Genomic DNA, 16,117 nt, shown 5'->3' on the forward strand with positions numbered 1-16,117 from the left:
CAAGGGGCGACATGCCTTTTTTGTAAAAAAAAATTTTACAAACCGGTCCTCGGTCAGCACGGCGCGGGGGCTCGGCGGCGGGGGGAGGGGGGGTCACCCCCCCAACGGGCGATAGGGGTCTGTCGCCCCCCACCCTCGGGCGACGGGGTCCCCTTCTCTATATAAGCCCCCCACCCACATTCCCTCCTCATTTGAGCCCAAAAATTCCACCAAAAATCTAGAAAAAAAGGAGAGGAACTTACACAAAAAATACTGAAAAAAGAGGGGTGAGCAGAAGGGAAGCGACGAAGCCCTGTCGGATTACGCACTTGTGATCTGCAGGTAATTATATTTGAATCCATTGATATTGTATAACAATTTAATATAATTAGTGCTATAGTAGAACAATTTAAGTACGAGTTCGATGATAGAATTAATTTTTGGATAGTGAAATATAGAATTGTAAATTTATAATGACAGTACTTTATTGATATTACAGCATAAGGCAATGGCTGCCTCCAATTCTGAAGGATTTTCATGGACCGAAGAAAAATCTAGTATAATACTTGATATCATGACACATCTTTTAATCAGTAAGAAGTTGGATCCATTAGCGGATGGTACGATAGAGATGATGTTGTCCAAAATAGTGGAATTTAAAGATTTCACAATGTTTCGAGGTATTACAACGCAAGATGTAAAGGGACACCTGCTAGAACGTCGGAATATATATATGAGAGTATGTGAACTAGCGAATCATCTTAATGTCATTGGATTCTTACAAAGTTCTTGTAAGATATGGATGCGACCAGAGGTGTATGAGATGCACATTAAGGTAACTCTCATTCAGTTCTAATTCCGTCCGTCATTTGGAATCTATATTTATAAAATAGTAAAATTGTTGTTTAATTATATGCTAGGATTATCCCGAGGACACGGAGTTGATTAACAAATCGATACCAAATTTTCATAAATTGGTATGTATCTTCGTTGGACTTATGCCGCAAACTAGGCGAAGGAGGTGGAGAAGATCTTCAGGTAATATTACTTGGCCTCCACAAGAACAGATGACCGGAGGTTCGTCAAATCATGCTGCAGCACCTCAAGCACCAAGTTGTGTTAACTGGGATGACGACATGGATGACTTCATGCCCCCGAAACCATGGCCTCCAACACATGATGTTCCTCCCCCGGTACATGAACCTAGATCTAGAAAAGAGAGAAAGGGAAAGGGAAGAGGTTCGTCAAGTCATGCTGCAGCAACTCAAGCACCAACTTGTGTTAACTGGGATGATGACATAAATGACTTTATGTCCCCCCAAACCATGGCCTCCAACACATGATGTTCCTCCCCCTGTACATAAACTTAGATCCAGAAAAGAGAGAAAGAGAAAGGCAAGAGGTTCGTCGAGCCATACTACACCACCTGCCGCACCACCATCTGTCAACTGGGATGACGACCTAGATGATTTCATGGCATGATCTATAACATATGATGTTCATCGGTTTAAGATGTATTCGCATTTAGTATTGTTAATATTGTATTATGTTTGTATGTATGTCTCGTACCTAACTTGCATTCACTGGACATATACATAATGTCGAGTTTGAATTGTAGTTAGTCCTAATGAAGCATCGAAGCATAAACATACCATCTATCATATGTAATGGAAAATACGAGAGTGATCAGAGGCGAACGTTGAAGTGTACAAATAAGCGATCCACAGCTATCTCATTACAAATAAACATTAGAGATACAAACATCGGATAGATCTAACCACCCCTAGGGCGTCGGACCCTCTTAGCCCTCTGCTGGGCACGGACATGGCCCTCGGAGTAGGTGCGACGATCCGGAGACCTCACCTGTCGCTCAGGACGCAAAAGAGGCTGCGGTGTTTGCTGCTAAGAGATCCCAAGTGGTGCTCCTCCTAGCTGTGAATACCCGAAGACATCGGGGTCACCGTGTGCGCCAGGTGAGTCTGGAGTCAAACTGTCGAGTTCGTCTAAGGTGACGCCCTCGTTATCTGGAACGAACGTACTCGAAACAAACCCTGCGTAACATATAAACATAAACCAACATATGTTGCGTGGTAAATTAGTGAGTGTATTGAGAGAGTGTTTTGTACCAGGTCGAAAGGAGGAAGAAGGTCCGACGCCCGCATCGGGGTAGAATCCTACGCATAAAATGCGGATGTTAGTGTACGCTCGTGTCTTTCGTCATGACATGTAGAAACCGAAATACGAAACATAAACTAACCTGTGTAGGCCGGTATCTGTGGCCCCGGTACCATCCTTGGATACGGTCCGCCAACTGGTGGTGCCCCTCTAAACATTCCAGTATGGCCGAACGCAGTAGCTAAATCGTATCATGTTTGTGATATTAGTAAATATGTAGAAACACTTGATATAATTTTAAAGAGATATATACGTTACCTGCAGTTGTGTAGTACTGAGACGTCGGCTGGTGCGCGGTCGCCGGACACGGGAACGACGACGAGGCCTGGGACGACCCCTGGCTGTCTTCATACTGCACACGACTTCCCAAATTGTGCAGTACTGAACGCAACTGGTCACGCTACCTTGACCATGCCTATGTCTGATCAAACTGGGTTATTGGGGATCCGGCACGTACCCTTGTCAGGTAAGTCGAGCAGTCCATCTCCATCATGTTGCAAAGGCGAAACTGCATCTATTGAGTAAAGGAACAGTTAGTAACACATGAATTATCTTACAAATATTAATATATATATATATATATATATATATATATATATATATATATATATATATATATATATATATATATATATATATGCAAATATGATCAAGAGACTCACCGCGCCAGCTAGTGCCTCCACGTGGTGCCGGGCATAGCCATCCTGAGGCCTCGCCTGGTGTGCCTGCGGGTGAGTGTCAACATAAACCAGACGAGTCCGAGTCCGGGGTAAGTACCACGTGAGGTAAGCCTTAAAGGAGATGTCTGTGTGTGGTCCTGTTGGATGGACCAAGTGCTCGCCTGCCTGTTCCCATTTGTCCACCCACGGCTGAATCTTAGTGAGCCAATCAGCTGAGCACGGCAAGCCACTACTTGACAACCTACAAAAGTGGACGATGAAGAATCGTTAGATTCGACACGAATGTATGAGCCAAGTTCATTCATAATTACTTGTGGTCCTGGCGACTGACACGCTCCAACGCGGTGGGCACCGGAAACTCCTGGTGCTTCCCAAACTGTCTCATGACTCTCCAGGGACAATATGCCTCAACCGCGATGTCGTAAACCAGTACGGCTGTAGTAAGCCACAGGCTTGCATTCGCGGAGCAGTGCGAAGACAGGCCTACTGGTGCATGGGTAGCCATAGCCTCTGGGTTGTAAGGCTCCCAGACAACATTCTCCGGCGTCAGCATGTCGAGCTCCGAAACAAACTCAGGATATGCGCGTCTAACCTGTGCATGCGCCCAGAACCTCTGCAGTCCGAATAAGTAAATTTAAAAGTGCGCTAATGTATTGTGTAACAATGAATAACAAAATTAGATTTGTTGCGATCGTACCTGATGTCAGTTCCAGAGAGTTCCCATAGTGGGCCTGTCGTCCTCCTCATCGCCGTACATGGCCTCGTGGTAAGGCTCGTGGCTGACGATGGGCCGACCAACGGCTAGCCTCCCGTACGACCAAAGTTGCAGCAGTAGTGGGTACCCCGCCAGGATAGCGTTCCCATGTGTCTTCGTGCAGCCGTCGCAGAGTCCACGGTAAGTGATTGCAAGTACCGCCTCACCCCAGCTGTAGGGCGGTACGTCCTCGTCCCCATCCGCAATCTCTCGTGCATACGAAAGGAGAATCCTATCGACCGAGTTGCTATGAGTGTTGTTGAACATGATGTAACCAAACAACCAAAGCAGGTACGCCTCCAGCGATCTGGTCACACTGTACTCGTCGGCATCCGCAGGCAACAAGGTAGGCTGCATAAGTAATTAAGATTAATGGTTTCAACTGACAATGCAACATGTGAATTATAACAATTAAACTTAAATATGCAATGAATACATACTGTAAACTGTAGGAACCAGGTCTTCGAAGGATCTGCTGCTCGCGGGTGCGGGTTGATCGGACCTGCTTCTTCCACGCGGTGAACTAGTGCAAAACGGGCCTCCAGGTCATCCTTCCACGAGGCCGCCACCACACGCGGACCTACAGCATCCCCGACAATAGGGAGGCCGAGGAGGTAGGCCACGTCCTGCAGCGTAGGAGTCATCTCCCCACACGGGAGGTGGAACATGTGTGTCTCCTGCCTCCATCTGTCAACGAGCGCCGTCAGGAGGGATCGGCCGAGCTGAACAAGCCCACCCTCGACAAGATGGCACAGAGTTAGTAGACCGGACTCACGTAACCCGCAATAAACAAAATTGTCGAAACAAAGGAATACCAACGAATAAATAAGTGATAAACAATAATATTTCATTACATACCTGTCAACCCAATCGTGGTGTATAGAGATCTACTCACTAGGTGGACGAGGACGTAGCACCTCTAGGGCTCGGTGCTCAACTGCTGCAAAGAAAGACCTGTGGCTCGAGTCGATAACTGGGTCTAGCAAGGAGTCCATCTCCATACCTACATTCAAAAATATATGAGAACACATAGGTACATATATGTTCCATACAAACTGGACGCATGATATTTATACATTATAGATAGCTTCGATACAAACTGGAAGCATGATTGATACATAGGTACATATATATTCCATACAAACTGGGCGCATGATTGATACATATGTACATATATGTTCCATACAAATTGAACGCACGATTACTACATATTACAGATAGATTCGATACAAACTCCACGCACGATTAGTATATAGGTACAAACTGCACACTGGTGGATCATGACACCGAGTGCCTTACACGAGCAATTCTCGCCGATGGTCGTCTAAACGTAGGAGGTGCTCCATCTCTGGGATTTCCCAAAGGACCGGCGTCAGCAGCATCATGAAGTGCATTCTAAGGACACTTCTTGTAGTTGTGACCTAATGCTCCACATTGGCTGCAACGCTTTTGTGCCTTGCTTGCCTCGGACTCGTCCATACCATTCCGAATATGACGTGTCTGACGGCGGCCTTTGCCTTTCTTAGTGGCTGGATCAGGAATAAACATTTTATCCTCATTATCCTGAATGAAAGGTCCCACTATTCCAATCCCATATACCTCATGTCCCTGGGTGTATACAGCTGCTTCCTTGCAGAAGTAATGTGAAACAAATACTCCTGGCTGCAACCCAAACTCTGCACATGCCGCAATGAGATGCGAGCATGGCAAATGCAATAACTTAGGCTTCATGCAGGAGCATAAGGTTTTGCCATATACTGTAATCACACTCTCATGTACCACCCTATCTCTACGGATACCACGACCAGTTCTATCCTTACATAGAACCTCAAATCTATGCTCCATTGTACCTGTCGATATGACGCGGTGTAGTTTGGCTTTTTCTATCTTCTATTGCATATATTGTGTCACTCTTGTGCAAAACTGTATTTGGGGGATGCTGATGTTTATGCTTGCAGCCATGTAACGCTCTCTGAAATACTTCATGCACCCATACATAATGAACTTAACAATTCCTACAAGTGGAAAGGCACGACAACGCCGCATAACCATATTGAAACACTCTGCATGGTTCGTTATCTGAATACCATACCATATTCCGTTAGTATCATAAAGGAATGACTATTTCTCCTTAGGTGCACCTCGAATCCAGTGTGAAAATGGCTTCTCAATTGAATTCCTAGCCTCTGCAGCCTGACTCGTGCTGGTTCCTGATGCCCTTACCTTCACTTGCTCTGCAGCCAACTGATCAATCATCTGCCATAAAGCATTAAATTTTCTCTATTGATTTTGGATGCACAACCTCTTAAATATGTTCTTAAGATCCTTGTTCTTGTAGTGGTCATAGAAGTTTGCACCCATATGCCTAATGCACCACCTGTTGTGGACATCGGGCCATAATGGAGGCGTTGTAGCAGACCTGCATGCCTATCACTAATAAGGCACACATCTAGATGTGTACGAACAACATGAATCTTCACTCGTTCAAGGAACCAATACTGAAATACAGATCAATGCAGATCACCGAAAGACAACACCGAAATGCCCTAACACAGGCACCTAGGCAAAAGAAAGTTCATTGCAGAATGCTTTGCCCCCTAGTCACGGCTGGTATGAGGTATGTGTCATAAAAGCTTCCAGAATTTCTAGCAGCATTCTGAGATAACATACGAGGTAGGTTATCATATGATGCCTCATATGTGCCGAACTGCATCTCGAACACCATTTGTTTAGCCCGCCATGCCTTCAGATAACTAATGGTATACTGGTAAGTCTGCTCAATGTGTCGAACAATCATTTTTGGCTCATAATTTAGGTTGTCCATAATCAACCCATATATTTGCTTTGCAATAAAGTCGCATGATATATTGCGATGCGAGGGCTGAACTTCTGACAGCAAACAAGTGTGCTCTGTCACAATGGAACATTTCCAGTTCGACTTCCATTTTCCCTTGAATGCATGTACTCGCCATGGACATCCATCATTCACACACTTCACCTCATATTCTTTACTGCCAGACTTCACGACTCTAAATTCTCGCTTCAATGATATTGCACATACTCTCACATCATCTTTTACGGCTTCAATATTTGGATATGTGGCACCTTGCACTACCTCATTCCCTCTGTACTCCCACTCCTGATTTCGTACATCTTCTACGACATGATTGCCAAAACCATGCTCCTTCCACTCTTTTGGCAATGAGTACTGCTCGTCATCAGATGAGACCTCATATTCTTCCATCTCCATTGCGGCTTGGTCTTCTGCCTCCATCTCGTCCACGATGCTATGTTTGCTCTCTCCCTCATCAGCAAGGCCCTGTGTTCCGATGTTTTGGTTCTCTATCTTTTCTGACTCATCTTGCTCAACATAGTTGGTCTCTCTTTGAATACTCGGAGTTGCTTGATCTGCACCATGTTGGATTTCATTTTGTGTTTTCTCCCGAGTTTGAACAAGAATGGCCAGAGGCCACCCACGCTCTAGAGCTGCTTGCATGTACTTCTTCCAGTCATCAGTGCTGTGTATCATCATCAATTCCCATAAATCACTTTCTACTTCCCAATTAATAAGAGAATGGATGGTCATCACATGTGTCTCCGTATCAATACGGAACCCACGCTGCAGCCACTTATATATGGAACCAAAATTCCTCTCCAGAGGTTTATCTATGGCGCTAGATGTGCACTTAAAGGCAGAAAGGTCTACTCCATTTGGCCCATACAAAACATTGTAGTCACCAAAAAATACTTGAAACTGCATCTTACTCGACATATCTGTATATCACAGAATACTTATCGAGTTATACTCTTTACTTCACTACCTTATTCAATAATCCGTAAAAATTAAGTATGGATTTCAACTACAACATTTAAGTATTCATAACTACGTGATGACACTCAAATTCTATACTGCATATGCGAAATTCTATTCTAAATTGTAATTAATTTATAAACACGTCTATAATAGTATTGCAATTGTAATAATAAACACGTAGTCTTAATTTTCTAAACTAATAATAAACGCGTATTTTTAAACTCCTACTTAAATTGGTTCTACTATAGCACTAATTAAATTTAATTACTCTACAATATCAATGGAAAAATACATAAGTTAAATATAAATACCTGCAGATCACAAGTGCGGAATCCGGCAGGGCTTCGCCGCTTCCCTTGTCCTCACCCCTCTCTTTTTTTCTGGATTTTTGGTGGAATTTTTGGGCTCAAATGAGGAGGGAATGAGAGGTGGAGGGCTTATATAGAGGGGGGACACTGTCGCCCGAGGGGGGGACCCCCCGAGCCCCGCGCCGTGCTGACCGAGGACCGGTTTGTAATTTTTTTTATAAAAAAGGCATGTCAGCCCCCACCTGGGCGACAGGGACCTGTCGCCCTCCCCATGAGCGACAAGGGCCTATTTTTGAAATTTCTTGGAACCACTATATATTTTTGAAATTTTAATTTTGTTTTAATATAAAAATGAAAAAAAGGCGGCAGCTGTGGATCTGATCGTGGACCGTTCTATCCGCCCGAAAAACTGACTTGCCCGAACCTGACTCGACCAATGTATCGGGCTGTATAGGCTTGGGCTAAAATTTGTGATCCAAAATCTAAAAAAATCTAGCACAATCCAAAAACTATATATAAAAATTGGGTTTTACCTACCTAAACCAACCACATTCCCGGCCGGGCTCAGCCGAAGGGAAAAAAAAAACCACAGGTTCCTTTTGACCTGATCCAACGGATGATAGGTCTAGGCAGTGGCTACGCTTGAGTGTGATAGTCTTTCCCTTCTGTTGGCTGCAGTACTGGAAAGTAAATTTTGCTTCAGAAAATCTTTGCTGTAATAGGTAGTTGAGTGAGCCTGGTTTGCTATCTAATGTGCTGTGTAATCAGCATCTGAGGTGTAAGAAATATTTAACTGTTTTTTAGCTTCTGGCTTTGATAAATAGGTCGTCCACATATTTCTAAAAAAAGACTGATACAGTCTACATTTTCATATATCTACATCTCCGGTTTGTGGAGTGAAGAAAAATCGCCTTTTTGCCTCCAGAGAAAATTCCACAAAACAGGTCAAAAAAAAAAGAAGAGAGAAAGATATTTCTTGCATGCGCTCGAAAGAACCAGTGGCTCTGGGCATTCTACCTCCCCTACACTCCATTCCAAAGCGCTCTCTCTCTCTCTCCCACCTTCTACCCAACAAACAAACAAAGCAGCAACAAAAAGATCAAACGAGCTCAACGACTCGCTCACCTCCGGCCGGTCCCGCGATCACACGCTAGCGCGCCGGATCAAGCAATGGCGGCCAAGGTGGCGGCGCCGCTCGCGTTCCGCCGCGAAGTGCGCGGCCCGCTCCGCCGGCCCTGCCTGGGCTCCCGGAGCGGGCTACAGGGCGCGCTGTGGTGCAGCAGTGCTGGCGCCGGGGGAAGCAGGCCAGCGCCGCCGGTGTGGCTGGTGCGCGCGCGGGGGAGGAACAGGTCCGCCGGCGGGCGGAGCTCGACCAAGGACGATGCGGAGGAGGACGAGGAGGCGGCGGAGGTGGTGTTCGTGGACGGCGGGGATGAGGAGTTCGCCGCCGACGAGCTGTCCGGGTTCAGGGGCCTGGTTCTTGATATCTCCTACAGGTAGCCTTAGTGGAACTTTTTTATTTTTGTTGTCAGTTGTCACACAATTTTGTAATAAATCATATAGCTTGTTGTATCATTTAAATTCTGGGTCCACATATCAGACATTAGTATAGAGTCCACAATTTTCAACCATTTTTCATCAAACAATATAGGTAAAAAATATCATGTTGAGATTATTATATCCTTGTAGGTACGTAGCAAATCAAAATCGTGAAATCTTTCGTTATCAGCTTCTATGGGCTATGGTTTAAAGTTGTTCACAATACTAGTGTTTTCTTCCATACTTTTTGGGCCTTACTTGCTCCAATAATGTCCTTATTAGTAGTTAGCATAGTTACTGATCTACTGCGTTTTTTATTTTACGAATAACTTCAGATTTATTTCTGCACAATGATCCCGAGGAGTTCTGAATCTATGCTCTGCAGGCCTGTCAATGTTGTTTGCTGGAAGCGTGCGATCTGCCTGGAATTCATGGAGAAGGTTAGCTTCCCTGATACCACCAGATGCTTCGTCTTCGTTCCATGTTCCTCATTCAGATCTATGCTGATCGAATTGTATGCATTGTCTTCTTTTTTTTCCTTTTACATTTTTGACACATAATGCGATGCTCGTTTTAGCTATGCAGGCCGATGTACTGGAGTACTACGATCAGACAGTCTCTTCACCTAGCGGATCCTTCTACATCCCTGCAGTTCTGAGGGTATGAATGTGATATGTATTATGGCTTCTGTTTCTTGAGTTGTTGGCGTTCTCTCCTCATTGCAGTGTTCCTTGTCTGTTCTTCAGGTTCCACAGCTCCTGCAGGTAGTGAAGAGAAGAAGAGTCAAGCAGAGCCTTAGCCGTAAAAACATTCTTTTCAGGGATGAATTCACCTGTCAGTAAGTTTCTTGGCTCACTGCTCAAGTTTTCACTTGTATTTCTCTTAGCATATTTGCAAATGTTTACAGCTTTGTTTTTCACTGAATAAGACCTTTTCTTTTTGTTCAATCTTCAAGTATTCTGTTGTTTTTCTCTAATTTTGTGTCATATATTCTTGTACTTTTGCTGGACAAAGAGGGACCCGATTTTTCAGTGGGAGAAGAGAGATTAGAATTTATGTCGCATTGCGTAAAGAAAGTCCTCTGTTTTTTCTTCTTCTAATGGTTAGATACTGATGCAACACAATCGCTGCAGATATTGCTCTTCTCGGGAAAACTTGACTATTGACCATGTTATTCCTATTTCACGAGGCGGTAAATGGGAATGGGAAAATTTGGTACGCAAATCCAGTGCTTCAACTAAACTCATTTGACTGGGGTTTCTGAATTCTAAATCAAGGAAAATAATTTTGCAGTCTTATAAGTTTTATGTTCATGCTTCTTTTGAATTGTTCAGGTGACTGCCTGTTCAAGATGCAATTCCAGGAAGGGTCAGAAGACACTGGAGCAGGCAAACATGAAGCTGCGCAAGATACCCAGGGTATGAGACATTGAGACGTTCTCCCTTGCTGAATCCTGATTGCTTCAAAGTTATGTATGATTAGCAGTTCTGTAAATATGGATGAACAATAATTATAATTCTTGGTGAATTGCACTGCAGGCGCCCCAGGAGTACGACATTATGGCTGTGCCCTTGACGAGATCCGCATTCAGGACGCTCAAGAGGAGCCAGGGGTTGCCTGAAGTGTGGCTGCAATACCTCACCAGGCCATCTCCATAATCAGGAGCTTCAGACCTGATCAATCAGCCATCTCGTTGTATATTACTAGGCATGCGCAGCAAAGACTCAATTATCTGCTCTATCATAACTTCTGTACATGTCAATAATTCACAGTAGTAAAACATCATATTGACTTATTATCATGCTCCCATTCCATGGCAAGTTCTGTACATGACGATGGCCAGCAATAAAGGCTCACAGAACTGTTTGAAAGAATGTACAAAGTGAAGCTGGTGCAGAAACCAGCCTAACAACTTGAGAAAGCTCCAATACTTATCAAAAAAATGCTGCATCTACTCATAAGCAAACATCATAAATCACATCGTAAATGCAAAGCATTCAGTTAACATTCGCATTGCTAGTAAAGTTCCAAGTACATCACATGACAAAGAAGCAAAATTACAACCAAATCAGCTCAACAGCGCGACAGATTGCAGAAATTTTGCATGCAGAGTCGTAGACAATTTTCACACTAACAAATGATATGTAAATTGCTAGATCAAATTCCCAGGTTCATTTCAGGTTCTTACACCAGCTAACATAAAAGGAGCTAAACTTGTCCAGAATTCAGTGAGGTAGAGAATTAAATTCAGAAACAGGCAGAAAGTAAATGAAAATACTTCCTCAAACCCAAGATCCATCATTGGAAAACCCAGTCAATCATCCTTCTACTCCTAAATATCTGATATGCCAGAACACAGACCACAACTATCACCAAACACAAGCAACTAACTAAACCTCTAGCAAGCTATGGGGAAGTAGGAAACAGGAACAAGAAATAAGCTTAATGGGATCTCGAATTGCCTCAAACTCAAACCCCACAACATATATAGGTTTTGCCCCATACCACCAGCAGTGGCTGAGCTGATGACTAAAATATTAGCAGCCATTTGCACTTGCCAACTTCTCAGTTGGAGATTTCAGATCTTCTGGGGCAACACCATTTCCTTTTGCATCATTTCTCTCCTTTGTCAAGTGAAGGCTCTTTGTTCAAAACTTCAACCTCAACCTTTGTGAGTTCAGTTGATACAGTCTCCCCTTCGAGACTTTTCTTCTCTGCATCGGCCGAATTAGGCAGCTTCACATCGATGACCTAGAACCACACTGTAGTGTCAGCAACATAAATAATAATGGTGGGGTTATAAATGATCAAGACTTGTATTTTTAACCAGGAAACATGATATACATTGAATATCTTTCATATTTAAGGCAAGAAAGAAAAATAGTATTTTGATTATATGCTCATCAATAACAGCATTCAAATAGTTTGTCGAAAGCACATCTGAGCATCTTGTATAAGAATCTACAGAGTTTAGTATAAAGCAGTCAGTTAAAGCAAGCTAAGTTACTCCATACCTTCTTCAGTGACTGCTGCTGCTTTGCTTTCCTCTCTTGCATCATCTTCTCACGGTTATCATAAAAGCCAAAGTCATCCAGTATGGATGTCTTGCAGACATGATCCTTGAAAATCTTAAGCACTTGAAGGCCTTGCTCAAGCTTCACCTGTGATCACCACAAAACCCAATGAGGCAAGATACTAGTAGTCAATTTAAAAGTATCAAGCATTTGATTCTAGGGTTGTGCTAGTGATTGAGTGGTGCAAATAGTTCAACACGCAAATAAACAAGCATTAGAATGAAAAATATAGATTGGCCTACACCATTTCTATGATGAAGTTCTAATGGCAATGTCCACTACTGCAGCAGCCCCCAGATTGGGGTAAATAAAATCAAACAAAAATTAGCCAGCGATTCTTCTAACCTCATGTGTATCTCTGCTGTTTGTCACCGGCTTGTTCTCATTGTTCTCGAGAATGATGTGCTTTAGCAAGCTGTTTGGAACATCCTTCACAATGTGCCACTTGACAGGGAAACAACCAGTCCACTTGTCCTGTTGCCAATGCTCCACTGTCTTGTTAAAATCAACACGACCCACCATCTCAGCGAGGCCAACAAACTGACCACTGGCATTCACCTGGAAAATGATAACATGTTGCAAGCATTAGCAAAGTGAATAATTTCGAATTTAAGAGCATAGTTATGAGTTACTTAAAAAAGAAAAATATTACTTACGGAGAAAAGAAGGAAGACAGGAGTTTCACTTGATTTTTCTTTAGCCTCTTGATAGGCGGCATCAAGCTTCTTATTACCATTGGGAGTGCTAGCCCACACATTGTACTTAATGCTTTTGTGAACGTCATCCTCACTGTATGATTTAATAATAAAGAATTTGGCCTCTGAGTATGTTTCCGCAAAGTCAGCCAGGTTATACTGATTCTTCACGGCAGCATGTGAGCCATTAGTAGCTGACAGATCCTGCTCTTTTGCAGGTACTTCAGTAGTAGCTCCAAGCCCTTGCTGACTTTTGTACAGACCACTTCTTGGTCCTCTTTTCAGCTCATTGAAACCATCTAGGCTTCCATTGCCATAAGCATAATACCCATTATCTCTGCCTCTGGGCCTGTACTTTCCATCATACAGCCCATTCCATCCACCATACCCAGAACTATACATGTGCGATCCATACCAAAGGCCAGGTCCATATGAGTCATACCCATAGATTCCATTAGCTGAGTAAATCGACGGGGATCCCATTGGTGAAGTTGGTGTCTGCAGGCCCAACAAGAAATAATCCTATGGTTAGAAAGGTATAAACTACAATACAGTAAATCCCAGCAGTTGCTTGGGATCAGGAAACAGAACCACTACAGAACCTAGTCGGCCATCCAACTCAATGCAATGCTGAGCCCACAGCGATAACTAACAAACAGATTCATGGAAAAGCAGTAAAGATCATGAGTAGGATCAACAAAAAAACTAATAAAACAGTTGAACCAAAATAAAGTCAGCATATGGCACCACACAACAACTCTGTCCTGAATGAACTGAACTAAAACAATTTTAGTAAACATCAAGAGCAACAAAGCTTACCATGAGATGAGGATACTGTCTCGTGTTTTGATTCCTAGACTGACCCTTGGTTTTAGTATTAAAAGCGGTTGAATTGCAATTGCTGGGAAGTTTTTGCTGCTTGTCAGAGAACATCTCGCTACTGTAATATGGATAGGCTGACCAGTTAGTCAGGTTCTGGTAGCTACCAGAACGCCCACTAGATCGTCCATACGAACCATTGGAAACTGGCCGGTCTGACTTCAGGGACGAGTTTGAATTTTTCAGACTCTTCACCCCATCGATGCCAATAGAGGAGACATCCCCTTGTGGCGATGGAGTGACCTTTTCACTTTTAACATTGGATGACAGCTTGGCAGTGGAATTCTGCTGCTTGTTGTATGTCGATGGGTACTGGTAATTCTGAGACCCATAAATCTGACCATCATGCCCCAACGCTGCAACACCATATGGAGCATAGCCATAGTACATGTCAGCATAGGCACCCTACACATTCCAATGAACATAGCATTATTATCAATCAAATACACCCAAACACATGAAAATCAGGAGGATTATTCAATCTGAGTTGAGTCCAAAGTTGAAAAATATGAAAATTTGGAGGATTATTCAATCTGAATGCATTCCAAAGACCAAGCATATGACAATTAGATCCTTAGGTCCCACAAACAATATATCAAACAAAGAAGATTCACTCACAGAAGTTGGTGTCTGTGCTCCCTCATGGCTCAAGTATGTGGAGTAATCCCCCCATCCACCATAGGCTGCATATTATCGAAAAACAAGGAGAATGAACAAAATGCTTGCACAACGTTTGACTATGATTTCAAGCACCGAACATTGAGAGCTCAAAAGATCATTACCTCCATAGGCGTAAGCCGGGTAAGCACCATAGTACATGCTCGCATCCTTGTAGTCCTGCACCTGTAAAGTCTCCACCCCCTGCTGCAGACTCCCTACGGCCGCCACCGCGCCCTTTGCCGGAACCTGAAACAGTACCACATCAAATCAACCAGCCTAAATTCCAATCCACGCACAAAAAAAAAGGATCACTTGATGATAGGAGAAACTCGCGCGGGCCTTACCTTCTCCTTGGTCGCCAAGACGTCGCCGGCGTCGCCAGTCGTGTCCAGAGCCAGTTTCTGCAGCAAATCCGTAGCCTCTGGAGAAACAAAGGTCAAGGGAAACCAACAGCCAACACACCGGGAAATGGATTTCACCACTCAACTCATGCTCCAACCAACGAAACACGCATGAATCATATCGCCGAAAGAGCAAGAGCCTCAAACATCCAAAAAAGAATCCATTTTTTTCCACCAAACATTAGAGCATCGACCCCGAATTCAATCGCCACGGCAAGGAACGCAGAGAAACACACGAACGGGAGGGGATCAAACGCACCAACAACTCCGCCTCATCCGAATACAAACCACGCACAGAGCCCAAAAGATTCGAACCTTCCACGAGCAAAACCCCTCAAAAACACTGAGAGGAAAGGAGGCGCGAAAGCCAGATACCCCGAGATCCGTGCGACCATCAAGAACTCCGAACCGAGAAGAACGAGAGAGCGGCGGAGGAAGAGCGGAATCACAGTAGGGTTTAAGGATACGGTCGGCGGCGGCGGTGGCGGCGGCGGCCATGTTGGGAGGTCTTGCTAGGGTTTGGGTGGGGGCAAGACGGGGAGGGGGGAAGAGAGAGAGAGAGAGAGAGAGAGAGAGAGAGGGAGCTGAGAGGGCTGCTCTTAAATAATTAGCGGCCCAGATCTGATCGCCCCTATCATTATTAGCCTTCTATTATCCTTTTTCTGTTCTCTACTACTGTGTTCTTTTTTCTTCTTCTATACAATAATATATGATGATGTTTTAGCCAAATTTTTTATTTTCAGAAGATTGGAACTAAAGAAATTATAATAGTTCAGTTAAAGTAACAACTATGTTATAATAACGTGCCATGACCACAATACGTGTTTATATTCTAGAAATGATATTTTACTTAATTAATATGATTTGTAGAATATCTTAGCAACATGTCACAAGGAAAAGATGACTCTGATAGGAAAATAAGATGTCTATGGGTTCATAGGCACTCAACCACAAGGTTTAAAGTTCTAGAAATTTGCCAAATGTATTTTCCAAGTACATTTGGGCAACAATTCAGATGAACAACAAAAATGGATTCTCTTTGTTATTCGCTCACACCCAAAGGATGATTAATAAGGTCTAGTAGAGTACAAGTACTAGTGTCCTCCTCCTCAAACCCTCGGTCAAACGTGATGGTCACCTCTATTCTTCACTAGCAGTT

General features: G+C 43.6%; 2 protein-coding genes across 2 annotated transcripts; one reads left to right on the top strand and one right to left on the bottom strand.

The window, feature by feature from the left end:
• Positions 1 to 8,715: 8,715 nt before the first annotated feature.
• Positions 8,716 to 11,123, top strand: LOC120659440. Its single transcript, XM_039937591.1, has 7 exons — positions 8,716 to 9,206; positions 9,635 to 9,689; positions 9,835 to 9,909; positions 9,996 to 10,087; positions 10,383 to 10,464; positions 10,584 to 10,667; positions 10,788 to 11,123. Exons 1-7 carry the CDS (start codon positions 8,881 to 8,883, stop codon positions 10,905 to 10,907), a joined length of 834 nt encoding a protein of 277 aa, XP_039793525.1. The 5' UTR covers positions 8,716 to 8,880; the 3' UTR covers positions 10,908 to 11,123.
• A 248-nt stretch (positions 11,124 to 11,371) lies between these two features.
• Positions 11,372 to 15,517, bottom strand: LOC120659438 (YTH domain-containing protein ECT1-like). Its single transcript, XM_039937590.1, is given in 10 exon segments — positions 11,372 to 11,874; positions 11,876 to 12,000; positions 12,264 to 12,410; positions 12,669 to 12,881; positions 12,980 to 13,516; positions 13,838 to 14,302; positions 14,516 to 14,580; positions 14,680 to 14,803; positions 14,902 to 14,978; positions 15,426 to 15,517. Coding segments are annotated over 10 exon segments (1,872 nt in total). The 5' UTR covers positions 15,457 to 15,517; the 3' UTR covers positions 11,372 to 11,786.
• Positions 15,518 to 16,117: the final 600 nt, after the last annotated feature.

This window comes from Panicum virgatum, chromosome 2N, assembly GCF_016808335.1.
Source record: "Panicum virgatum strain AP13 chromosome 2N, P.virgatum_v5, whole genome shotgun sequence".
NCBI lineage: Eukaryota > Viridiplantae > Streptophyta > Magnoliopsida > Poales > Poaceae > Panicum > Panicum virgatum.

Excerpts from the sequence above, each read along its gene's own strand:
- LOC120659440 (XM_039937591.1), top strand. The coding sequence starts at position 8,881 with ATGGCGGCCAAGGTGGCGGCGCCGCTCGCGTTCCGCCGCGAAGTGCGC. Across the intron at positions 9,207-9,634 it reads GTTCTTGATATCTCCTACAG|GCCTGTCAATGTTGTTTGCT; the intron begins GTAGCCTTAGTG and ends TATGCTCTGCAG. Across the intron at positions 10,465-10,583 it reads AATGGGAATGGGAAAATTTG|GTGACTGCCTGTTCAAGATG; the intron begins GTACGCAAATCC and ends TGAATTGTTCAG.